The 27,545-nt window shown below is 36.1% G+C and overlaps 1 protein-coding gene across 1 annotated transcript in view; it reads left to right on the forward strand.

Moving 5' to 3' along the window:
* Nucleotides 1–22,378, forward strand: part of TAF2 (TATA-box binding protein associated factor 2) — an 87,202-nt gene extending 64,824 nt beyond the window's left edge. Inside the window, exons 23-26 of the mRNA XM_021090551.1 lie at nt 5,382–5,611; nt 7,578–7,683; nt 11,430–11,552; nt 20,972–22,378. Of these exons, the coding sequence (XP_020946210.1) occupies nt 5,382–5,611; nt 7,578–7,683; nt 11,430–11,552; nt 20,972–21,234 (722 nt within the window). The 3' untranslated portion in view covers nt 21,235–22,378. The remainder of the gene's footprint in view (nt 1–5,381; nt 5,612–7,577; nt 7,684–11,429; nt 11,553–20,971) is intronic.

Raw genomic sequence — 27,545 nt, forward strand, 5'->3', positions numbered from 1 at the left:
AGAAAGTAAAACAATTTTAGAGAGAAGCATCTTTCATGTTATGTAGTCTTTGTCCCTCATTGCTTAAGAATCTTAAATAGGTTTACTTTCATTAAAAATATTACATTGTCAAGGGGACAATTCTGATTAAAGGTTTCAGGCATTAATTTATTCACTAATTATTTCTCCAGCACCTCCTCTTTTCCACTGTGGTATGGTTTGTGCGTACAAAGATGCCTTTTGTATTAACTTAGTATAATGGAAAGATAGGAACAGATAAATGATAGGAATAGGTAGTTCAAAATAAAGAGAAGAACAGAGTACTCTGGGAACCTGAAGAACAGAACCACGCCAGGAATGCCAGAATGTTATGTTCATGAGTGGTGACATTTGGGCTGATCCTTGAGGGATGGAAAAGAGGTTGCTACAGGAGAAAGGCATTTTAGGTAAGAGAATTATATGTAAAAACTTTGAGTTCTGCAAGGCTATTTGGAAAATAGTGTTATCTGGAAAGATAGATTAGGATCCAAAAGTGAAGGGCCCCAGGAATTTGTGTTTGACTGTGTGGACAATGAGGATCAGGTGGAGTTATGACCATTCTGACCTCTATTAGCTCTATGTATTTTTTTCTCCTACTGCAAGATGTTTCAACATTCAGAATATATGAGATCCTGTCTTTTATCATTTTAAGTAAAATACTGGATTATAGACCAGCATGACAGTAATTTTAAAAATACATATAATAAATAAGGAGTTCCCTGGTGGTTCAGCGGGTTAAGGATCCAGCTTTGTCACTGCTGTGGTGTGGGTCTAATCCCTGGCCTGGGCATTTCTGCATATCATGGGCATGGCCATAAAAATAAAATAAAGACAACAAAACAAAACCCCCAACTACAAAGAAACTTATTGGTGCTTTTTATTTTATTTAAAATATAAGTACTTTCTCTAGCCTTGCCTGCTTAACAACTATTTTTATTTCTTAAGATGATAGGGCTTCATTGAAGAGATACTGTATCATTGTGAAGGAAATTTTCGCCATTACTCCCAAGCTATTATTCATTGTTCGGCATGTTGTAAGAATGACATAAAAACATTTACGTGATTGTTCAGGGCATTGAACACTGTTTATTTACATCATAAGTTTTAATGTTTAAAAGTTTACAGCTTCAGTCTAAGGGTTAGAATGAGAATCTATTTAAAATTCAGTTTGGTAGATTTTGCTAGATTTCAAAGTAAGAAAATAAACAATTTTGATACTAACATCAGAAGACTTTAAAGTTCTGCCCCTCTTTTTTCTCTCTTTCCCTCAAACCCTTCCTGTTAGAAATAGGAATGGTGGAAGAAAAGAAAACATTTTCATTGACCGTAATTCATTTTCTGTAGGAAATTATATCTGTATACGCACACATGAATAGATAGGTAATTTGCTGTGTTTTTACTTTATTGTAAGATGGACAAGAAGATCCGGACAGAACTACCACATGGCAGTTGCATTTATTTAACCTAACTACAAATTTTTAAGCTTCTGTCTTTAATAAGGAGTGCTGGGTTTATTGAAAAATGGTGACTTTTAAAGTGAACTTTTCTTCTTAGCAGCTTTTTGGTTTGATCAGCTTTAATATAACACAGTTCAGAAAATGAGGAGGTGATTTTTTAAGGATTATATTTGTTATTTGGGGGCTTGTCTTAAGATACTTTCTGATTTGGGAGTTCCCGTCATGGCTCAGTGGTTAACGAATCTGACTAGGAGCCATGAGGTTGTGGGTTCGATCCCTGGCCTTGCCTAGTGGGTTAAGGTTCCAGCGTTTCCGTGACCTGTGGTGTAGGTTGCAGACTCGGCTTGGATCCCGTGTTGCTGTGGCTCTGGTGTAGGCCAGCAGCTATGGCTCCGATTCGACCCCTAGCCTGGGAACCTCCGTATGCCACAGGAGTGGCCCTAAAAAGGACAAAAAGACAAAAAAAAAAAAAAAAAAAAAAACTTTCTGATTTGAATAGAAGACGTTACTACTAAATATTGTTTTACTGATTCAGGTAAAGCAGGGCTCATCCCAAAGCGTAACTGTTAATGAGAACAGAATGGATAGTACTTTTACAGGAGAGGAAAGAATAATGACTGTTTTTTTTTTTTCATATACATGAGAGCTCCTTGCCATTTGAGTGATCAGGTCAGGAGGGATAGCTAGATTAAAGATTGGTCTTCGTAATGCTATCACTGAGGGCAGAAATCATGAGCTCTTTCAGGGCCTCACTTTAATGGAATTGGCTGATTTGGAATTACGGGAATTTTAGGCCTGAGAGGATCTTACAAATTATCTAAGTTAATTGCTCTTGTCTTATGGCCCAGGCAGCTGACTTGCCCCAAATCACAGAGCTTACTGGTAAGTAAGCAAAAGTGCTAAACCACTTAATTTAATTACATTATGACAACCATTTAAAGATTTTATTCCATGATTTTGAAATAATATTGGAGTTCTCATTTTTTTTCTGTTTTGTAATTTTAACAGAACCACTGCTTATATATATATATTTTTGAGGGCTTATCAGCCTTAAATTTTATGAATTCTATAGTATTTACTATGATAGTTTTTTTAAGGAAAAAAACACCAAGAACTTGCTTTAGGAACAAAAGAATAATGCTCACTCTTCCATCCAAATTGAAAGTCTACCAAAACCTTTACAAATCCGTAACCAAAAGCCCACATAGAAATACAAAGTTAACAGAAACCATATTCTAGGGGTTCAAGTGCATTTAGCAACTTTCATTCACTGTACTGCCTAATCATCCTTAAGCTGACTTTCAAAACACAAGACAACACCCTGGCTCATCATCAGAATATACAGTTTCCATTTGCTCTTTACAATTAAAATGGTTTTTTTTTTTTTAAACTTTTAGTAATTCATACTCAGTTGCCTGACTCGTTTCAGTGTCATCTACCATAAAGATTCCAGGATCATTATTTGCAGAAGGCATCATTAGGCTGTACTCATCATCAAGGTTTAGTCTTCTTCCAGTGTAAGTGCACCCTAAAGTTCTAGTTTCTTTACTGACAAAGTGCCTGAGATTCACTCTTCACTTATTTTTTTGCTGTACCCACAAATAGATAGGTACTAGGCTAGCTGCTCTGGCAGGATTCTCTCCCTTTCCTCAGAGGGTTGGTAGTAAAAAGCCCAGGAATGTGATGCCTGTCCTTTGCAGAACCTTTACCGATGTAAAATGTTTTGAGAAGAATAAGGAGTGCCTACAAATAAAATTAGGCTATGTCAGTCCATTAAAGGGTCCAGCTATGGATATTCCAGGGAAGGAAATGGAGTTCCAGTGTAAAATCCTTACTTTCACTCTTCTCATTTCCAGTTTATCTGTAGTTTGTATAAATGAAAACATCCTCCTCAGGAGCTTCTGCCTCTTTGTCTTCCTTCAAATCGTGTTAGGTATCTGTTACCTTATTACACAGTAGCAAAATTAAAGATGTCTCAAATAGAATTGATAATTGTTTCATGGCAATGTAGCATTCAAAGTGCCTAGAACAGTTTAATATATATTATGAACTCAGTAAAATTATAATTTCTCCCATGTGGATTTTCTTTGTATATAATTAATATAATGTTCACTTATCTATTAAATTTCATCAAAATCACTACTTGATTAAAATGTGTTTACTTATTCTAATATTTATTGTTGGTTTTTTTTTTTTTTTTTTAGCTTTTCCAGGGCCGCACCCGTGGCACATGGAGGTTCCCAGGCTAGGGGTCTAATCGGAGCTGTGGCCGCCGGCCTACGCCACAGACACAGCAGCGCCAGATCCCAGTTACCAGATCCCAGCTACGTCTGTAACCTACACCACAGCTCACGGCAGCGCCGGATCTTTAACCCACTGAGCAAGGCCAGGGATCAAACTTGAAACCTCATGGCTCCTAGTCAGATTTGTTAACCACTGAGCCATGATGGGAACTCCTTATTTATTGTTGAAAAACACAAACCTTAATATTTATGCTGTTCAGAATTTGCTGTAGCAACTTCTCTTTGTTTCTCCTTTTTAAGCATTGTGGTACTCTTTTGGAACCACAGTTCTTGGCCAAAATGAAGTATTTATAAGGTTTATTTTATTATTATTTTTTTACCCAGAGGAAAATTTCTTCTTCTCACTTGTTTTAAATTCTCCAGGTCATTTTAAATTCTTCCCGGAAACCGTAGAAATTATCTAGGCCTTGGTGAAAATTTCATCTCAACAGGTCTATTTGATGGCAGTATCTACCTGGAAGTACTCCACTGGAGAAAGAAAAAAAAGAAAAAAAGTGAGCAAGGGCTCTGATGTCATTGTGCCCTGGTTTGTCATTGCTGTGGGTTAGGTATAATCTGAGCCCAAAACCCTTATCTTGGAGATGAAAGCACTGAGACTCATCAGAGAAATTGGAAAGTCTTTCAACTACTTTACTTTAAACTAAATTTCTACAGAGTGGTCTTCTGATCAGTACATGTTTTATAACGTGTTGCCATCTCTGGGGTTTGCCTCTTCTTTTTTTTTTTTTTTTTTTTTTTTTGAACAAATACCTAATTAGAACAATACAGCAGAGTTCCTGTTGTGGCTCAGTGGTTATGAACCCAATTAGTATCCATGAAGATGTGGGTTCGATCTCTGTCCATTCAGTGAGTTGCCTGAGCTGCATCAGATCCCACGTGGAGTAGGTTGTAGCTGCAACTCCAGTTCAACCTGGGAACTTCCATAATGCTGTGGGTTTGTGGCCCTAAAAAGCAAAAACAAAATACGACAAATATGAAGATGTTTAGAAAAATATTTTCCTCTTCTACAGTAAGTCCAAGTTTAGAATTGTTCTTTCAAGTAGTTGTAGGTTTTCTTACCATATTTAAAATCTGAAAGTATAAATTTGAGATTTAGAATTTCTTTCCAGTGGTAGTATTCATAAAGGCTCTTGGTGTGCCATCTTCCTGCAGGCTAATAAGGGGAAAATCAGACAGGATGAACAGGTAATGAATGAATAAGGAGTATAGTTACCAAGGAGGAGGAATTAAAAGGAAAATTTAAAGCCGAAAAAAAAAATACTATTTTGGAATATTAGATTTATACTAGATGTCTAACTTTATTTTCTAAGAAGAATGAAGTAATAAACATTTTTCGGTTATAAATGCATTATTTCATTTGAATGTTTTTCTTTCTATAACAGTTTTTAAGTACCTGTGTTAAGATGAGACGTGTCTTTTAGGGTAGAGGGTTTGCTAGTGGCACCTAGGTCAACTGATAGTTCTTTTTAGGCATCATAATCGTTTCATCCTTTCTGCCATACAGGTTCTGGAGCAGTTAAAAATGCATGGATAAAGGTGTATATTGACATTATTATTATTATTATTATTATTATTATTATTATTATTATTATTTACTTCCTAGGTACTTCCCATGACTGGAGATTACGGTGTGGTGCTGTGGACTTGTACTTCACACTTTTTGGCCTCAGTAGACCTTCCTGCTTACCCTTGCCAGAACTCGGCTTGGTCCTTAATCTGAAAGAGAAAAAAGCTGTCTTGAATCCGACCATAATTCCAGAGGCCATAGCAGGCAACCAAGAGACTGCAGTTAATCCAAGCAGTCACGCGCAGCTAGTTGGATTTCAGAACCCTGTAAGAATCGTATGTATTATAGCAGATGTAGTTTGATTATGTAGAGCTCTGATGAAGAGAATTGCTTTTTTTGAACTGGTAAATTTTAAAGCCACTAACAGCTTCTTACACCATTTAAAAAACCACTGGCAGACATTAGGTTAGTACTTCACAATTTGTAAAGTGCTAGTTACACCTATATAACTGCACACAACAAATGATGTGCTGCCTGTCCGTTTACTCCTTTTATGATCACATAATGATTTTTTGTACTTGAGCATAGACTTTCTACTTTGATTAATGGAAGATTGAAATGAATATTTAACCTATTCCATATTAATTTATCTTATCCATACATAGTGATGGAAAGCTGTTTGAACATGGAGCCCTGACTTTTCAACTTGTTTCTTTTCTTTTTTTTTTTTTTTTTGCTACTTTGAGTAACATACTTCTAAACATGAAAAAATGCCTGGCAAAGGCTTATTGAGTCAAATATATAAGGAAATAACAGTAAATGTATAATCTGCTGATTTGGGAGGAGAGTATACATTGTATACATATATATGTATGTGTGTGTGTTTGCCTTTAAGAAAGCTTTTGTTTCTAACCATGCATTATGAAATGACCAAACTTTTTGTAGAAAGACCTTTAGGATATATATCAATCATTTTACTGTAATTTAAAGATAGTTTTTCAGAAATGATTTTTGCTATAATGAGAAAATGTCCTCAGTACTTCAAGCTTCATTTTTCACCAATATTTAGACCAGATTACTTGCCTGGCAATTCCCTACTGGTGTTTTGATACTTTAAAATTCAAATTTCTCTTTATGCTAGTTAGCAGTAGTCATTTAAAATTACTTATTCAGTTAGGTTTTCTGAAATATAATCATAAGTATTTGTTATACATTTAAAATGTATCTTAGAGTTTAGGTTATGAGGAAGCAAAACAGTCTTTTAATAGGAAAAAAAGTCTCAGTAATGAGCTCTTTTAGATCTGAACATTTATAAACCAGCAGAAGTTAATTTGTTTATGATTCCTGCCCATCCCTGTTAATATGTCCACATTCATACTTGGAATCTTCAGGATAAGAAGAGAAAATGACACCAAAAGTTACATTCTTTGGGTAAAGCTTTAAAGTTTATTTTGGTAGCTTCCCTTCTCACCCCTCAAAAGACCAGCAGATAAAAGAAGGTGAGATTTATTTTAAGCCCATTGCTGGTACCTTTTAGGCACTGGGCATGCTCTAATCTGCATGGTTGCTGTAGGTATTAGTTTTCAGCTATAACATGAGCTACTTGTCTTCAAAAATCTAATTTTGATCTTGAATATTGCCACAGGAAGATGATCACCTTGCCAAAGAAGCATCATGTAATATATCAGCTCATCAGCAGGGAGTGAAGAGGAAGGCTGATACACCACTGGGGTCCCCACTAGAACCTGGTCAAATACTGGAGAAGAATGAGGATAGCAGTAAAGTCAAACTCAAAATCAGAGTAAGAAATACAGGTTAAACCTGTATTAACAGTGTAGGATATTCACCTTCTTGTAAATCTTTTTGAATACTTGCACTGGTTTTTCCTTAGCAGGAACAGATGGAACAGACTGAATCATAAGAGAATTCAAATGTCCATCTAAGACATTCCAACTGATTGTTAAACTTCTGTTATCACATACTTCTTCTCTGTTTGGGGGAGGAACTATGTGTCTACAATCTGCCACAGCTCACTATTTCTTCCCACAACATAAGAACAGATTTTAGTTGCTTTTATATTTCTGGTCAGCTCCAATCAGCTTCTTTTGGTGGCTGGACCACATAATCTTTTCTTTGACTTAATACTTTTTGAGAAAAAGACTACTTTTTCTTTTAAGATTTTTGGGGGGTATATTCTGTGGCCTTTCTGCTACCTTTCCTAAGAGCAAAAATCCAAACATAAAGTGATATGATGGCTCTTTTTCTCCTTTGTTTTGTGTGTATGTGTTTTAGTTTTCAAATTCTCAAGATGAAGAGGAGATTGATATGGATACTGTTCATGATAGCCAGGCGTTCATTTCCCATCATTTAAACATGCTTGAAAGGCCATCAACTCCAGGTAAGACTGTGCACTGCTTTCACTGGGGTGGTGGAGAGACTCCACAGGATATCACCCTTTTAAGGTGTGTTGCTTTATTTTTAAGAGAACACCACCAAAAAGTGTAAAAGTAGCCAATATAGAAATACTAGATTGTATCAAATTATAGCATATATCAGCATGAGAATACATCTATTAAAACTATTTTTTCTGATTTTCTATTTATTTTGGTCCTTTTAAAATATTTTGGCTGACTTCTAGATTTGTTTTTTAAAAATACATTCATCAGATTCCTTCTAGTAGCTTTAATTTCTTTAAAAAATTTTTTCTAGTTAGGTTAACCTTAAAATTAAAATAGTCTTCTTTAAAAAATAATGTAACCATAATTGTATATAAAAATTCTTGACCACAGCTAATGCAGCCCATAACACAACTACTTTTCTTGACTGCCTATTGCATATAATATTATATCATATCATAGATTTTTGTGTGCATGTTTCAAACATCATAATCTTTTCTTTTGAAATTATTACCTGAGACGGTACTGAGTTGATACACTTTAATTTACCTTATTTCCCTGTGAGCATTTAGGTTGTTTCTTTTTTTTTTTTTTTTTTTTTTTTTTGTCTTTTGTCTTTGTTGTTGTTGTTGTTGTTGCTATTTCTTGGGCCGCTCCCGCGGCATATGGAGGTTCCCAGGCTAGGGGTTGAATCGGAGCTGTAGACACCGGCCTACACCAGAGCCACAGCAACTCGGGATCCGAGCCGCGTCTGCAACCTACACCACAGCTCAGGGCAACGCCGGATCGTTAACCCACTGAGCAAGGGCAGGGATCGAACCCGCAACCTCATGGATACTAGTCGGATTCGTTAACCACTGCGCCACGATGGGAACTCCCCTAGGTTGTTTCTGATATTAAATTTTTGCAAGTAATTATCTCTAAATATCTTCCAAAAACTTTTTTTTTTTTTTTTTTTTTTGGTCAAATTATACTCTTAGGATAATTTCTTGAAAAACACTTTTGGTGAAAAGATTAACTTTAGTTTTATTGTAATAGACATACATTAGAAGGTTTTCATAGCTCTTGCCATAATGCTTTTTGAAGAAACTATACCTAGTTCATGTCATCAGCATTTTTTTTTTTTTTGTCTTTTTGCTATTTCTTGGGCCGCTCCCGCGGCATATGGAGGTTCCCAGGCTAGGGGTCGAATCGGAGCTGCAGCCACTGTCCTACACCAGAGCCACAGCAACGCAGGATCCGAGCCGCGTCTGCAACCTACACCACAGCTCACAGCAACGCCGGATCGTTAACCCACTGAGCAAGGGCAGGGATCAAACCCGCAACCTCATGGTTCCTAGTCGGATTCATTAACCACTGCGCCACAACGGGAACTCCAGCATTTTTTAATTTTCAGAACTAAAGTTTTGATGTATCTTGCATGTAAGTTGTGAAATATAGTAATAAGCCAATTACCGGTGAACCTGCCACCCACCCTAACATGTGTATTGTACTTCGTGCTGTGGCCATTCCTTCTGTGCTTTCCTGAATCTGTTCACCTGTCTTTGCACTACAATTAAATAAATACTGTTTTGAACTTTTTTTTCCCTTTTCTTAATCATTCTGTTGCTTTTCTTTACAGTGTACCACAGAGATGTATGATCTATATGTTTATTTGCCCTTACTTTTTGAATTCTATGAAAATGACATGATAACCAACATGACTTGATTTTTGTTACTCAGCATTTTACTGCTAATAACTTCATCCATATTGATACATAAGAAGTAATTAATTTTTATTTATCATTTATCATTTTTTGTATCACATAGTGCTATTTTATTGTCAGTGTAATAACTTAAAAGATACTTGTTGGAGTTTCTTCATAGCCTTGCATTAAGGATTTGGGGGAATTCCCATTGTGGCTGAACAGGTTAAGAATCCGACTAGTGTCCATGAGGTTGCAGATTTGATCCCTAGCCTTGCTTGGTGGGTTAAAGATCTGGCATTGCTGTGAACTGTGGTGTAGGTCAGAGATGCAACTCGGATCTGACATCACTGCAGCTATGGCTGCAGCTCTGATTGGACCCCTAGCTTGGGTACTTCCATATGCTTCAGGTATGGCCCTAAAAAGCAAACAAACAATAAAAAAGGACTTAGTGTTGTCACTGCTATGATGCAGGTTTGATCCCTGGCCTGAGAACTTCTGTGTGCTGTGGGTGCGGCCAAAAAAAATAAATATTTATTAACTAAAAATGATAGTTCAATTAATAATACGTTTCTTTTTTGTGAATATTTTTCTTTTTTGCAGGGTGGAGTACTATTTGTGTTTCTTTTTATTGGAAAATCCTGTTTGTACTTCTAGTTGTGGTTATCTTTTATGGTCTTCACATTAGAATGAAGGTTTTTGTTTGTTTGTTGTTTAACATGTTATATTTGTGCACGTCTCCCTTACCTTGGTCTGCTTTTTGTTTGTTTGGCTTTTTGTTTAATTTTCTTTATGAGACCTAAATTATGTTTTATTATCTAGTAATCTAGGATGAGCTAGTAGAACTTGAGACCTGGCATCAGATAGAATATGAATCTAATTATATTAGACAACTGACTGGTCATGAATTCTTTGGCTTCTGTAATTGTACAGATAAACATAAGCAGAGAGAGATTAAGTGTCTTGCCCTAAATGACACACCCAAATAATAGCCAACTCAGGGCTACACCCAAATCTTAGAACTTTTCCGTGTGACAAATGAAAATGAATCACAAAGAAATAGGTGTCTTACTTGGACTATATCTAATTTGTGGATAATTTGGAATTAGAACCTGGGTCTCCTGACTCTACAGTGCTATTTATGTTATACTATTAAAACATTTCCTGTTTTTTGTTTGTTTGTTTTTGTTTTTTGCTTTTTAGGGCCACACCTGCAGCATATGGAAGTTCCCAGGCTAGGGGTCTAATCGGAGCTACAGCTGCTGGCCTACACCACAACCACAGCAACACAGGATCCGAGCCACATCTGAGACCTACACCTCAGGTCACGGCAACGCCAGATCTTTAACCCACTGAGCAGGGCCAGGGACTGAACCCATGTCCCTATGGATACTAGTCAGGTTCGTTACCACTGAACCACAACAGGAACTCCAAAATATTTCCTGTTTTAAATATCTTCTGCAATCCCTAAATTATTTTGATTTGTTGAGTAAATATTACAGTGGAATTTATTAATAAATTTAAGAGAAGCAGGCAAACTTTACGGTATGCTAAGTTCTGCAAAAAAAATATGACATGGTTCTGCCCCAGAATATAGACTCCAATTTATATGTCCAGCACTGCAGTCAGACTTACTGTCTTTCTTGAATGTGTGTTTTTCAGACTTAAGTATATTGGGACTGTGATAAAGGAGTAAATCAAGTGGAATCTTCAATAGTTTTAAAAAATAGTATTCTTTTTATTGTTGGAATTTTACTGTTAAACTGATTCTGGTTTTAAGGTTAACTTATAAAAACCTTCAGGCTGGAGTTCCCACTATGGATCCGCTTCTCTCTGGAGGTGCCGGTTTGATCCCCAGCTGGGTGCAGTGGGTTAAGGATCCAGCATTGCTGCGGCTGTGGTGTAGACCACAGCTCTGGCTGGGATTCAGTCCCTGGTCCAGAAACTTCCATATGCTTGCGGAGGTGGCTGCAAAAGAAAAAATAAGCAAAAAACCTTCAGGCTGTTTTCTTTGGGGAAAGAAAGAAATAAAACCCTGTTTTTCCTCTTCTTTGACATTTTAGGTCTCTCTAAATATCGGCCAGCCAGCTCCCGATCTGCTTCAGTGCCCCAGCACTCATCGGGCTGTGATGGCACACCCATCACAAAACCCCAGTGGAGTATGGAACTTGGACGTAAGGGAACAGGTGAAATTATTGTTATTTCGCTCAAGAACAAATTCATACACTTATCAAGTTTCTTTATCAGCTTAAAGAATATATTAAAAAATATAGATCTGAGCACTTGCTTTCTTGCAACACATTGATGTTGTGTGATCTTACATAAAGACTTGTAAATTAGACCTTTTGCTATTTAAAAGTAATATATTCTGGAGTTCCCGTCATGGTGCAGTGGTTAACGAATCCGACTGGGAACCATGAGGTTGCGGGTTCGGTCCCTGCCCTTGCTCAGTGGGTTAACGATCCGGCGTTGCCGTGAGCTGTGGTGTAGGTTGTAGACGCGGCTCGGATCCCGCGTTGCTGTGGCTCTGGTGTAGGCCAGTGACTACAGCTCCGATTTGACCCCTAGCCTGGGAACCTCCATGTGCCGCAGGAGCGGCCCAAAGAAATGGCAAAAAGACCAAAAAAAAAAAAAAAAAAAAAAAGTAATATATTCTTATTATATAAAACTTTGAAATAACAGAAAAGTAGAAGGGGGGGAGAAAGTCATCCTCTATTGTGCCATTTAAAATACTCATATTTCAACATTTTGCTCTTCCCTTGTGCTTTTTCTAAGAATATTATAATGTGAAAAATTTCAGCTTCAGTAGGAACTCAAATCTATACCTTTGTATTTTCATAAAATACAAAAATCAACTGGTTATTTTTCCCCTCCCCCTCCCCCCTGGAAACTGCAGTTTTACACTTTGTCGTTTAGGATCAATCATGAAAACTTGGTGATCTACCTAGAAGACTAATATATTCTTTTTATTAGTCCATACTAATTGGGCTTAAATTTTCGAAAGATAATTCAGTTCAGTTGTGATCGTTGCCTATTCTACTGTTTTACATTGTCTTCTACCTAACTCTGTTAGTCTTTTGCTTACGAAAAGAAGGCTATAATCCAAATAAAAAGTAAACTTTCAATGCTGATGAATAAAGATTCAGTCTTCAAATTTTGGAGGAAAAGGGAGTGGAAAACAAGATACATAAGCAAAATCATTTTTAAAGAATAGTTTCTCCAGATGTCATTAGTTCTGCTCTAAAATTGCAGCTGACGGATTTTGCTTATGTAAACCATGTTTTTATCATATAAACAAAAGAGTAACTGTTTATTGATTTGAGGAACTTAGGGAACAACTGTGATTAATAGGAGACTTCAAACAAAACCAACACCTCAAAATATTTTGGTATTAATATCCTAAACTATTGGTTGCTTGTATCTCTTTGTGAGCTGTCTGTATTTATTGTAATAGATTCACGCAAAATATATCTTAAAAGGAAGTCACCTGGAGACCTTTAGCTCTTAACTTTAATAAGTAAATTTTGACATTTCTTGGCCCTTGGCTGACTGTATATTCTTTTGCTTTTGTTTGGGGGTTTGGTATAATTTTGCTTTATTATTATTATACTTACTAAAATTTTAGCAGACATGAAAGATTTTTTACATCTTTTAAAATTATAAAGCTTAGAGGATTTAAAACCTCTTCGTATAGTTTGAGAGTGATGCTTCTGCCAACTTTCCATGCCTTAAAAAAACAATAGTCTAAATTCTAACAATCAAATACATTATTGTTCCAGTAAAGAATCTGAAGATGTTAGTTTAGTTTTTCCTGGTGATTTGGCTCACTAATTTACATGTAGAAGCAGATCTCAACACCTTTTTGTGTCCGTCATTGTGCCTTTGTGTCATTGTTTCATATTGCTTTAAAAAATACATTTTGACTTTTTTTAAATCTCTTTACAGTCTTATAGTTCTTATGGCTCCTGTAATCTCTTTATAGTCTTATAGTTCTTATGGCTCTTGGGAAGATGGGGGAGGCGATAAAGGGGTAGTGGGTAGGGAAGAGGGAAGCATTACAATTTTAGCTTGCTTCAGTGTAGGGCGGGCCCTTTTATGTCATGAGGCAAATTGTATACCAGTATAGTATATGGACTGATCTGTAAAACCTAATTTTGAATATATTCTTTAATATGCCTTTGTAATTTCCCTTAATATATTTAACTATCCAGTGCCCTCTGACCACTGAGCAAGTCTTGAAATTCAACAGTGATATTATTAGAATTTAAAAAATGTTCATTTTACAAATGGTAGGGTTCCAAGGTTTATTTATGCATGTACTTATTTTAGAATTTTAAATGCAGTTTTCCTATAGACATATCGTTACATTTGATAGGTAACTTTCCCAAACTAGCCCACAAAAAACCTTTTAACTTATACCATACTGAAAAGTAGAAGTACTAAACCTAATGTGTAACAGTGTTTCTAAGAGAAAGGCACTTGGAGCTATGTATTTTGGAATGTTAGAAACACAGCTTTAATCCAGCCCAAGTGAAGTTGACGGTAAAACAGGAACTTCCTCTTCCTGCCTGAGCTGAGGGGATCCCCTACTATGGTAGCAGCCTTGGCCTGAGATTGATTGGGGGTTCTGGAGAAGAGGAATAGAACAGTGCAAAGGGAAGCTATGACTTCTCTTAAGTCCCTTAGGGATTCTAAATTAAAGTTCACAAATGGGTTTGGGGGGCTGTATTCAGGCTCATCCAACTGATAACTTGGCTATAGAAATCTTATAAAAGTTTTTGTAGTAGTTGGCTAAAAATGAAGAGGTTACAGATAAAAATTTGGATTCCAGCATTTCTTTAAAAAAAAGTTAACTGAGGGATCCTTAGGCAGGGATGGGCTTTCTAGTCCATTGATTCTTTTCGTGCTGCTCCTGATAGTCTGCTTACTCATTTATGCTGTCGTCTTCTTAAGTGCAAGCCTTTTGAGTTTGAGATCCCTGCTTGCTTTTTTTTTTTTTTTTTTTTTTTTTGTCTTTTTAGGGCCTAACCCACAGCATTTGGAGGTTCCCAGGCTAGGGGTCAAATCAGGAGCTGCAGCTGCTGGCCTACGCCACAACAACAGCAATACCAGACCCAAGAAGCCGCATCTGCCATCTACACCACAGCTCATGACAGTGCCAGATTGTTAACCCACTGAGTGAGGCCAGGGATCTAACCTGCATTCTCATGGATGCTATAGTCAGATTTGTTTCCGCTGAGCCACGACGGGAACTCCCCTGCTTGCTTTTTATTCATGAGCTGAGATGACGTCTAAGATGGCTCCCTGAGAGCCAGCAAGCCAGATGACAGTTGAGAACCAGAATGTATTGCAGATATCCTCTGGGAGGGATAGAAATGGAACCGGGTTTGATAAAGAAGAGATGCTCACTGCTGGGTAGAGGATAGGTCATGGTTTACTTTTTAACCCCACCTCCACTCCAGGTTTCTCTTTCCTTGCATCTGATAGAGGAATATTTTAAGGTTGGGATCATCTGTGTGGTAGGTTAAGCCATTTAGGTTAAGAAAGGAGAAGTAGCGGTATTTTCTTTCATTACTTAACAGTTTCTTTTTCTTCTCCTGAGGTGAGGAAGGGGATTGGAGAAAGGGCTGTGTGTGTGGCGTAATGGGTTGCACATGCCACGTCCTTTCCCCTCTACCACTGCGGAAGCCTGAGCCAGCTGGTCTGTCTCCCAGGTTGCTGCAGGGATTGCTGGGATGAGCAAAGAGAAGTGACTGGAATGGGAGTGGAGGGAAGCCCCTCGTGGTTTCTGTGGGGAAGGAAAGGAGAGTTCCTGCAGTTGCCTAAGTTGGGCTGCAGCATTATGTAACAACTTCTTGCATAAGTCAGAAAAGCACTATTCTGGTATAGAAATCCTTAAAAAAAAAAAAAAAAAGCCAGAGTTCTTTCTTTTGAACCTCTAATATGAAAAACAGACTTTGATTCTTTTTTTTCTTTAAATTGTGATATAATTCTACACTTTTTTTTTTTGATCTGAAGAATCCAAAGAACAGACTTCACACTTTTCCTAACAGAAACTGCATGTTTTGTGTAATTTAAACATCTACTTAATGTGATGAATCTAATAGAATCAGCAGGTTACTCACTGTCTGTTATCAGCACTTTTATCAGAGAGGCTGGAAAGCTTCCACATTAGGCTTGTGTTAAGTACCTCTTTCTGTTTGTTCTGCATTTGCTAAATCGACTGCAGCTAACTTATCCATCGCGAATTCATTAGGTCTCTAGGAAAGATTTTATGTTAGAACAGTAAAACTGAACATCTGTTTGTTCTTTTCCCACAGCATGAAATAGGGAAATTACAGTATTATGAATTACTTTTATCTTCTTTTCCTAATATATCTCCTATCTGCAATAGAGACATATATTTTGGGTCACTAAAAATAGCTTTCATTAACTTTAAAGTGAGTGGTGCCTAACTTGCATGGGCCTCAAGTTCCCAGGCTATCTTGTAAACCCCTAAAATGATATGTGAAATTAATCATTGTATTGGGAGATGGTAATATATAATTTTTTCTCAGTAGAGGTTTTATAGATGACCTCAAGAATGGTAGTGTGAAAGTAAATTCATATGTGGTCCAAATCAGACTGTTAATAAGGTCCACGTGGGAGGGAAATTGTACTTTTTTATTACCTTGTATTAGACCTGGTAAAAGTTATTCAGGAAAGATGGAAATTAATCAAAAAATGTGTATTGTCTGTAACAAATGGAAACTTAATAGCTGAAGGTTAGTCATGGTGATAGGGTAACATTAGATTTTTATCAGTGTTTTATTGTTACAAACACTATTCTAATGAATATTTTTGTATATATTCCTTTGTACTTAATGTGTGAGCACCTATGTGGGATAAATTTCTAGAAATGAACTTTGTAAATGAAAAAAATAAGAGCATTTAACTTTTTCATGGGTCATACCAATTTGCCTTAACTTTTCCTTCTTAAAAAATGCTTTTATTATGGAAAACTGAAGTAGTCAGACTATTATATGAACCCTCATATATTCATTACTCTGCAGAAATGATCAGCTCATGGTCAGTCTTGTTTAATCTATACCCTTACCCATTTCCACCCTTCTGAATCAGTTTGAAACAAATCCCACAGTCATTTTATTCATAAATAATTTAGTATGTATCTCTAAAAGATAAAGATTTTTAAAAAGTTATAACCATAATAATATTCTTGTACTTTAAAAAATAAAGTTTTTTCATGCTATTAAATATATGATCATTGTTTAAATTTCAATTGTCATAAATGCCATTATTTTATTTTAATTTTTAGCAGTTTATTTGTTTGAGTTACTGTCCACATAAGACCTACACATTGCAATTGGTTGATATATCCTTTACATCTTTTTAAATTAGAAGTTTCCAATCCACCTTTTTTTCCCTTTTTCCTTTTTATAGTATATTTGTTATAAACCCCAGATTTTTTGATCTGTAGTTTTCAAGTCTGTATTTTGCAAATTCTATGCCTGTGGAGTAATTAACATGTTAGAGTCCTCTGTATTTCCTTTAAATTTGTAGTTATATCTAGAAACTTAATTAGATTCAGGTTTATAGATAGTAATATGCTCTTCCATCTGGAAGCATACAATGCCTGGTTGACTTTTTTTATGAGGTTAGCCACTAAGGTGTTCAAGGCCTCAATGAATTCATTAATTCATTAAGAATTGCAAGATGATGATATTCTAATTCATCTTTCTGTTTTTATTTATAAGCTGGTAAGCTGGATTTATTTCCATAAAGCTAACTTCTCCCTCATCTGTTGTTAGCCAGTAGTATAGATCATATAGCAAAAGAGAGATAAAGACTCAATTTTCTCATTTAATAATTTTCAAAATAATAAATTGGCTAATGTATCTTCCAATAGTGATCAATAGTTCTAGTCCATTACAATTATTATCCTTATGAGTTTAAGGATAAATTGTCCCAACTTTGGTGAGAATATCTTAAGCTGAGTCCATTGAGAAGATTTTAACTTCCCTGCTATCACATCAAATGTTTCAGGCTCATCTTGTAAATATTCTCTTCAGACCTGGAATCAGCCATTTGTCCTAGGAGCTGTGGTTCCTAACCCTTCTATCCTTGGGTCTAGTTTATCCATTGTCTTCTTAATAGAATTGATGCAAATCAAGTAGAAGATTTATAATCAGTATATCTTTAATGCAAAGTATAAGACCACTAGACAAGAGATTGAATTTCCTTTTGAAGTGGTTATTAGTATTCCTTGGAAAAGAGTATACTTGGTTGTACACTTGGCAGTTGCTTCTGCTGGGAAGGACAGCTTCCAATATAATTATTGGCTTTTCTGCAATCCAAGTAGCTTGGCGGGTGTTTAGGATTAGATGATGAAACTTCTCTCCATGCAAAAGAGGACCTCAGACTTTGAGTAGTGCAGACAGCCAGTTGGAAAGCTGCAAAGTCTGTTGATGTATACCGACTAACTAATGAGATGGACATTAAAAGAACTTGTTTAAGAGGCATTAAAGTCTTATTACTTCCCCTCATCACTTGGCTGTGTATATTCTGCTAGGTAGCCACTTCGATTCTCATATTTATAGAATTGAGAATACATTCATATAGTTCATTTAAAATCTAAATTAAAATTACATAGTGGCATATTTGAGTTAACTATAAAATTTTCCTTTTTCTGAATAATATCTGGGCACCAATTGTTGCAATAGGTACAAATTACCCAAACTACCTTCTATATATAATCTTTCTCTTTTTTTTTTTTCCTGCGTTACTGTTAGTGTTAGCTTTAGCAAAAAATCATGAATACAAAAAATAGAGTTTGTGGTAGTAAAATGTGAATAATCTGTGAGGACAGGAACTTTAACACATTCACTTGTTCTAAAATATTAGAACAGTGCCAGAGACAAAGGACAGTAGTCAATACCAGTTTATGAATGGTGTAAAATAGTTTCTGTACTTTATTCTGGTTCCATCACAATTCAGTGATCTTCAAATTGCATTTAGTTGGACTAAGATTACCTTATATCTTATTTAAAAAGAAACCAACATTGTCTAATTCTGTTATATTCATTTATCAAGTTTGGGGAAGCAGGGGTGGGAGTATGCCAAGAACTGTGCAGTATACCGGGATACTAAGATGGCACCCTGTCCTCAAGAAGCTGTGATCTAGGGAAAAAGATCCAAAGATCAAAAGATGTGCTACTCTGTGCACACGGTGTGCAGATGAGCAGAGACTCTGAATCTGTGCCTCTGGATTTAGGCTCTTTGCTTTTGTAACTGGGATCTGCCTGTACTGCCTTGGGCAAGTCACTTGTTCCTCTTTGCCTTAAATTCCTCATCTGTATTATGTGGGAACTGATTCTTTTGGACAGTTTGGGTGAAACTTCCCAAAGAAATGACATTTGAGCTGGGTTTTAAATTATTGAAGAACCTAAAATATTTCTTTCCCTTTCTCCTGCTTTAGGTTACAGTTTAAACATAACTTCCATGGAGAAGTTGATCTGTCTTCTGTGGTGGTCTTGTTTCACTCTGTTTTGTCTTTTTATTACTTATTTAAGTAATTAATTATTAATTATTATAATTAAATTGATTATTCGATTTCTTTCTTTGCTAGTTTATAAGCACCAGGAGAATTGAGATCTGTCCAATTCATCACTATTTTCCCAGTTTCTGACATTTGTTAAATGAATGTGTAACTCAGACAAGAAATAAGGGGAGGGCATTCCAAGCATAGGAATAGCATTTATAAGTACACAGAATTACAAAAGGGCTAGTCTAGAGTATATAGAAAGGAATAGTGGCAGATAAGACAAGCTAAATTCAGGACAGATTATAAACTGTTAGAAAAATTAGTGCTGAAAGTAATTTTTAGGTAAATTCTCTAGTGATGCTCGCTTTGGTAAAAAAACAAACCAAAAAAAAAAAAAAAAAAAAACCAAACCATGATTTGGAGCTGGATTGGATCAAAATTAGTCCTGAGAGTTAATTAAAAAAAAAAGAAAGAAAGAAAAATTACGACCTTGAAGTCTATTTCAATGAAAAGCTTGGTTTGTGAGCTAGTTTGGATTAAAAAGTATGTATTTTTTCAGAAATGGCTACACTTAAGTCTCAGGATTTTGTTCTGCCAGTAGAACTACCTGAGTTTTTAAGCAAATAATCACGATCGGCTTTGTTTTCAGGAAGATCATTGTGAAGCAGGGCCCCTGAACCTCAACACTGTTGATAGTTTATGCCGTGAGGATTCTTTGCTGTAGGGGGCTGTCCTGTGCCTTGTATGTTTGACAGCATCCCTAGCCTCTACCCACAATAAGACTGACACTTCCTCCCCGCAACCCACCTTAGCTGTGACCACTGACCACGAAAATGTCTCCGGACATTGTCAGACAACCCCTGGGAGGGGGGGCAGTTGCCCCTAGTTGAGAACCACTTCAGTGTAGATATTTCAAATGTGGATTCTAGGGTAAGATACTTCAAGCAAAGAAACTGGTCAATAGGAGGCTAGTTCTGTGCTCCAGATGAGGTGAAGTGGTCCGATTTGGTACAGTTGCCGACTGGATATAGGGGCAGCTTTAAGAGAGTCTTGTAAATGAGAGTAAATAAGATTTGGTAACCACCTAGATCTAGAAGGGAGGGGATCTGAGATGATTCTTAGGCTTTTTTTTTTTTTTTTTTTCTTAGTTGGCTGCATATAAAGCAGTACCATTAACCTATAGTAACATTGTTGAGAGAATTCTCTTGAGTACGGCCCAATGATTGTAGAGAAGGCAAGAAATTCTTGTACAGTAGAGTCTGAGAACTACTGACTACCTCAGATTCCTAGACTGGTAGAATGTTGGAGATGGAAAGAACCTTCAAACACATTTGATTAACTTTTATGTAAATGCTGAACTTTTTGTTTCCCATTGCATATAAAAGTTATGTTTATACTATACTGTAGCCTACCAAGTGTGCAATACCATTATGTCTAAAAAAAAGTACATATCTCGGTTTAAAAATGCTAATCATCATCTGAGCCTTCAGTAAGTTGTGATCTTTTTACTGCTGAAAATATTTTGAAATATTGCAGAAATTACCAAAATGTGATAGTGACACAAGCAAATGCTGGTGGAAAAAACGGTGCCAGTAGATAACCTTCATTGCTAACAAACACAGTGTCTGCGAAGTGCAGTGAAGTGAGATATGCCTGTAGTGGTATTCCCCTCCTAATAACCATAGAATAGCAGTGTTTTCATCGACCATTGTGGGTCTTAATCTTCAACACACACATCACCATTGTCGCTTTCTAGTACTTTCAAATGTTAAATATTAATTTTTAGAAGATGGTTTGATAACACACTGGTATATGTCATAATTTGTATAGACTACAAGGAATTGAAATATTTACTCCTGGCCACAATGCTGAATACTTACCTTTGTGTAACTAATTGGATATCTTATTTAGATACTTAGCCTATTCCTCTTTTTTTCCGTGAAAGTGATCAACACTTAGGAATCTATTTTCTTTTCTGTTCTGTACTGTCACCAACTCCATCTTCTTTCATTTCACTTTCCTTATTATCAACAGGGATTCATTTGGGTGTTTTTAATCTTGAAGGTAAAGAACAGTCACCTCTGGAGATGAGTATGAATCCAGTTGCAGCAGCTCCACTCTCAGTATTTACTAAAGAATCTACGTCCTCCAAACACAGCGACCACCATCACCACCATCACCACGAGCACAAGAAGAAGAAGAAGAAGCACAAACATAAGCATAAGCACAAGCATAAGCACGACAGTAAAGAAAAGGACAAGGAGCCTTTCACTTTCTCCAGCCCTGCCAGCGGCAGGTCTATTCGTTCTCCTTCTCTTTCAGATTGAGAAGGGGCACCAGAGACCTTTTCCTGAGTGTCCAGAAGAAAATACAAAATCAGAGCTTCGTCCTCCTCTCTAAAGAATGAAGAAAGGGAAGAAACAACAGCAAAAACTAGTTGCCTCTCTCATAGAGACTCAAGTTCTAAATATTTGATTTACATTATTTATACAATTGAAATCTAATTAGGAAAAGGTGTTTTATAGTTCTGAGGAAACCATTTCATCCCATTTCCTCCTTAAAACACACACAGAGCAAACCCTTTCATAAGGCCCTCCTATCCACTGGCAGCCCCCATTCACATCATGGTCTCCATGTGTACTGCCAAAGTCAATTATGTCTTAAAGCCTTTGATGGATGTTACGGGGCAAAGTTATGCTTTAAACAGAAGCTACTGCCAAATCTGTGGTGAAAGCACTATTTCCAGTGAAATACTGAATAACACCATTTGGAATTACTGAAAACAAAGGCTTTTCTATAGGAGTCTTCTCCATTGCATGTTTTTTTGTTTGTTAGCCATAGAAACTAGGCATCAGAATTCATGAGCAAGAATACATATTTTCTTTTGCCCTAAAATACTGAAATTTTCACAAACGGCTTTAAAAAAATTTTTTGAATAACTTTTTTGATAGCATATTTGGCGATTATGACGTTGGAATTTAACAGAACTCAAATCCACAGCTCTCAAATCAAGATACTTAAATTGTAAATTCTTTGTAAGTAAATACGTTCATATGTAGAAGGTGTTTGCCAAATGTGGATGATTTATGTGCCCAACACATATTCCAAAATTATTCCTGTGAGTATGATACCTTAAAAAGGTCTTCATATATTATTTATTAATTTGGACATGGACAACTTGGCCCTTGTGTGAATATACCAGAAGCATTTAAAAACTTATGAAACGTTTTAGTTTTATACTTCAATAGTTTGTATGTTTGTGTTTTTATTTCTGAGTTTACCATGTGCTTTATTGTTTGTTTAAAAATGTTATTTGTACCTGTTCTGTTTTTATCATTTCCCTCATCATTAGAAAGTTTGACAAAATACTTATTCCCAGAATAGATATTTCAGAGGGATCCAATAATGTTGGACCTTTAAATATACTTTTTGTTCAGTTTAACTTGTTTAATAAATAACTTTTAAAATCAACCACTCTGCCTTTGAATTTTCTTATATATCTTTTGTTGCTTTTCTCTCTGTGTGTGTATGTGATACATCTGTCTGCAAAGTTTGAGGAGAGCTTTGTGGATGGGGGGATTTGAGCTGACTCTGTTAGGAAGAATGATTTCAGTAGGCAGATGGAGTGCAGTTCTCACAGCAGAAGAAAATAGGTTTTCAGAATATGGAGAATAGCAAAGGTATGTTCAGGGATTGTAAAGGAGTGCAAAAGAGTGCAAAAGGTATATGATTGGACGTTGAAGAGCCTAAATGGTAGTTATTTTAATATTTCCACGAACTGAATGTTGACCAACTGAAATTACTTTTGGAAAAAGGAATATTTTAACTGTTTAGATAGTAATATCATATATAGATTCTCAACTTTGAAAATAGTAAAGATACATTTCAGAATAATTGTGTTGTGTGACAATAGTGGCAAATAATAGCTACCCATATAACAGAAGTGCCTCATATATCAAGCATTGTACTAGGAGTGGTATGTTATTCATGTTATTTCTAAATTGGATATTTATTTATTGTTTTTTTAGGGCTGCACCTGTGGCATATGGAAATTCCCAGGCAAGGGGTTGAATCGGAGCTGCAGCTGCCAGTCTACACCACAGCAACACAAGGTCTGAGCTGCGTCTGTGACATGACACAGCACAGCTCACAGCAATGCCAGATCCCCAACCCACTGAGTGAGGCCAGGGATCAAACCTGCATCCTAGTTGGATACTAGTTGGACTTGTTTCTGCTGTGCTGCAATGGAATCTCCCAGTTTTAAAGTTTTAGTCTCAGCTTTATATCCTTTACCCAACTAGAATCCACATGAAATTTGTTTTGATAGAAAGTATGAGGTAAGGGTCTGACTTTTTTTTCCTTCCAGAGTGCCACCCATTGCCATGTATTTAAAACTCCATCTTTTTTCTCTAGATTGCAGGCGTTACATGCCCAACCCTTGTCTTCCACTGATTGATTTTCCATTCCTGTAATTTTGCCTTTTTTGTCGGTTTCTATATAAATATTAGCATCAGTCTCTCTGGCCTGTCCCTGAAATTGTATTTGTAATTGATATTGGTTGTGTGTAAAATCAGGAGTTAACTTAGAATTGATATCTTGATGTTGATTATTTTTTAAAAAATACATTTTATTGGGGTATAATTGACTTACAGAGTTAGTTTCAGGTATACAACAGAGTAAATCAGTTGTGCATATATGTGTGTGTGTACATATATATGCACACACATATATACATATATATACACATACATATATATACACACATATATACATACATATATACATATATATATATCCATTCCTTTTCAAATTTTTTCCCATGTAGGTTATTACTCAGAATTGAATAGTTTACCCTGTGCTATATGGTAGGTTCTTGTTACCTGTCTGTTTTATATATAGTAGCATATATATGTCAGTCCCAACTCCCTAATTTATCCCTCTGCCCCCACCTTTCCCCTTTCATAACCATAAATTTGTTTTCAAAATCTTTTGAGTCTGTTTCTGTTTTGTAAGTTCTTTTGTATCATTTTTATTAGGTTTCACATATTAGTGATCTCATATGATATTTATTTTTCTCTGACTTCGTGTGATAATTTCTGGGTCCATCCATGTTGCTGCAAATGGCATTATTTCATTTGTTTTTATGGCTGAATAATATTCCATTGTGTATATATATATATATATATATCACACCCTTATGCAATCCTCTGTTTATATATATTTAGCTTGCTTTCGTGTCTTGCTATTGTAAATAGTACTGCAGTGAACATTGGGATGCATGTAAAAATTATACTTTTCCCTGGATATATATATATGCCTTAGAGAGGTCAATATAACTTTTTTTTTTTTTTTGGCTTCACTCATGGCATGTGAAAGGTCTTGGGCCAGGGATCTAGCCAGAGCCACAGCAATGATAATGCCAAATCCTTTACCACTAGGCCACTGGCAAACTCCTCAATATAACTATTAATATGGTATTTCTTTTTAGTTTTATTATAAACTTGCTATTTTTTTTCCTTGGGTATTCTGTAATTAGTGTCTTTTCATTGTAAGTTCATCTAGTCCTCTCTGACTTTTGTGCTTAGTTATTGCATTAATTCCAGAGTCAAAAAGCACTGACTCATATGATTATGGAGGCTGAGAAGTTCCACAGTCTGCTGTCTGCAAGCTGGAAACCCAAGAAAGCTAGCAGTGTAGTCCAAAGGCCTGAGAGTAAGAAAGTCTGCAGTATAGAGTCCAGTTTGAAGACCTGAACTGGACTATATACTGTGAGGGCAGAAGACCCGTCTCCAGCTTGTACAGTCAGGTGGAGAGGGAGTTTAACCTTCCTTTTCCTTTTTCTACTCATGCTCTCATGCAGCTTGGATGATGCCCACCCATACTGGGGAGGGCCTTCTTTACTTAGTCCAGCAATACAAACGCTGGTCCCTTCCTGAAACACCATCACAGACGCAACCAGAAAATGTTTAACCAGCTATTTGTGCATCATAACTACAGTACTGAATTCCCAATGTTTTAAATGCATTTCTTGGGTTTTGTGTGGAAATAACACATCTATAATTGATGGTAGTTTTATGATCTCTTCTCTACTTTTTATGCATGTGATTTTCTGATTTCTTCTGAATTCTTTCTCTTGCTGTGTGTGCCTGAGAACTGCAGGGATGGGCATTTTCTCCCATTTTCACTCCCTCTCCATTTGTTAGCCCTTCCTAATGTGTTGTTGGTTTGCATTTCTAATTTCTTAGAAGCTAAAGTTCACAATTTTGGTTTCATGTTCTCCTTATTTCTTTTGGATGATTCTTAAGGAGAGAATGGAGAAGCTGTTTTACTGCGCAAGTCTCATCACTTCCTTAAAAGCATGTTTTGAACAAAGTATTATCCTTACGTTGAAATCCTTATCTGATAAGTAGCTGGAAAGCCAAATAAAGTAAATAAAATTTCTTCCTGTCAAATGTGCCCCAACCCAAGCAGAACTATCTTTCAAAGCTTCTGACCTCTGGCACCCCTGCCCTTGAGGCTGTACTTACTCACTTCTACAGAATAGAGGATGGAAAGGGAACAGTGGTAGTTTACAGGGAAGAAAGTTGACAGACACTGCCTTAACCAAGTGACGAGGGTAAATATCACCAGTGATGAGTCACATCCACATCATGTTCTCATGTGGTGAGCAGAGTACCTCTGTGCGTGTAAAAGCCTGCAATCTCAGTCGGCTGAGTCCAATCAGAAGAAAAATCAGACAAGCCCAAATTGAGGGATATTCTATGAAAATACCAGATTATTACCAAAACAGTCAAATTTATGAAAAAAAAATCATGGGAGACACTGTCACAGACCAGAGGAGGCTGTGGAGATACGACATCAATGCAGTGGGTTTTTGTGGATTAGATCCTGCAACAGAAAAAAGAACAGTGGAAAAGCTAGTGAAATCTAGATACATTCTGGAGTTTAGTTAATGTACCAATGTTGATTTCTTAGTTTTGACCAATATACGATGGTAATGTTGGGGTAACTGCGTGAAGGAAATATGGGAATACTTGCTAAAAGGGAAAATTTACAGATACAGTTGTAATCCTATGATTATATTTTGATCATTTTTATACCTTAATTTTTACTTCATGAAGAGATATAAAAATCTGTTTTCCTCACCTCAAGATGTTAGAAGAAATTATATGCACTTAATTGAGGAATATTTGAAGAGAGGTCAAAGGATAAAGACCTGAAGATTGAAAATTGTGAAACTTATGGGGATAAATATAAAAGAATTTCTTCTAAAGAAGAGGAGATAAGGCTGAGGAGCTAGTCTTAAAGAAAAAAAGAACTTTAAATTTTCTAATTAGATGCTTAAGAAAATGAGAATTTTATGATTGGATACAATTGAGAAGCTACGTATTTCCTCTTTGAGTCTCACTGTGACCATTCGTATCTTATCACAAGGTCTAAGAAGACTTGTAGTAAAGAAATTTATTTTAACACAATCTTTTCTGAAACTTACTTGACCATGGAACTTTTTCCTATAGGATTTTGGAAAACTCTGTTCCATAGATATGACTTTCAGTGTTATGCTAGTATTTATACTATTGAAATATTTTTATCCTATGGTTTAGCCCAGTAATCCCTAAACATTTTATTGTTTGTTTTAAAAAAATTGAGTGCATATATCTAATGCATATATATTTGTTTATGAATGTGTATAAATGAATACTATAGTTTGGTCTGGGGTGGTGTTTTTATTTTTTATCATGCTGACAATTTTTGTCTTTCCATTAGTGTCTTTATATCCTTCACATTTAAAGTAATTATGTAGTTTATATAGTTGTATGAATATCTACAGTGTTCATGATATAAGAAAGGATAAAATAAAAATGAAATTTTTGTTTTTGTACATGTCTTGCTATTTGTATTAGCCTTGGCCTAACTACTTAATGTCTCAAAGCCCAATATAAACTTTGTTCAGGGTTCGTTAGTAACAAGAATTTGTTCCTTCATGTTTCAAATTAATAACTTATTTTTTTCTTCTCTGATCTGATTAGAAGATAATAAAAACTTTCCATTACTATGCAACGTGCTAAGTACTTTTTATGCATTAACTAATTTAATCTTAACAACTACCATATGAGATAGGCATTATGATTATATTGAAGAAAGTGAGGCCTAGGAGAGTTAGGCCAAAGGTCACAGCTTGTAAGGAAAAACATTCAAACCTAAGAGCTTGTTATCTCTTAGATCTGCACTGTCCATGTAGTAGCCACTAGCCACATGTGGCTATTAATATTTGAAAAATAAAAACGTAGTTTCTCACTTGCTCTAGCTGCGTTTCCAGTGTTCAGCAAACATAGGTCAGTGCCCACCATGTTGGACAGCGCCAGTTCAGAGCATTTCTACCATTGCAGTAGGTTGTGTTGAACAGCACTGCCTTTCACAATTGGAAGTCACCCGGTTCTTATTGTGCACTGTGGCTTTGGAAGAGCTCATTCTATGAAACAAGCATTGGCTTAGCACTTTCTCAGTTGTCTGTTTGTGCTTATATGATTGGTATTATCTTCCATCCAGTGTTTTTTGTAGGCATCTTTGAAAGACAGTTGTCTACTCTGTGGTGCTTGGTTTAGTTAAATCCAAATGACATAACCCATTAAGTCCA

Source organism: Sus scrofa, chromosome 4 (genome assembly GCF_000003025.6).
Source record: "Sus scrofa isolate TJ Tabasco breed Duroc chromosome 4, Sscrofa11.1, whole genome shotgun sequence".
NCBI classification, from domain to species: domain Eukaryota; kingdom Metazoa; phylum Chordata; class Mammalia; order Artiodactyla; family Suidae; genus Sus; species Sus scrofa.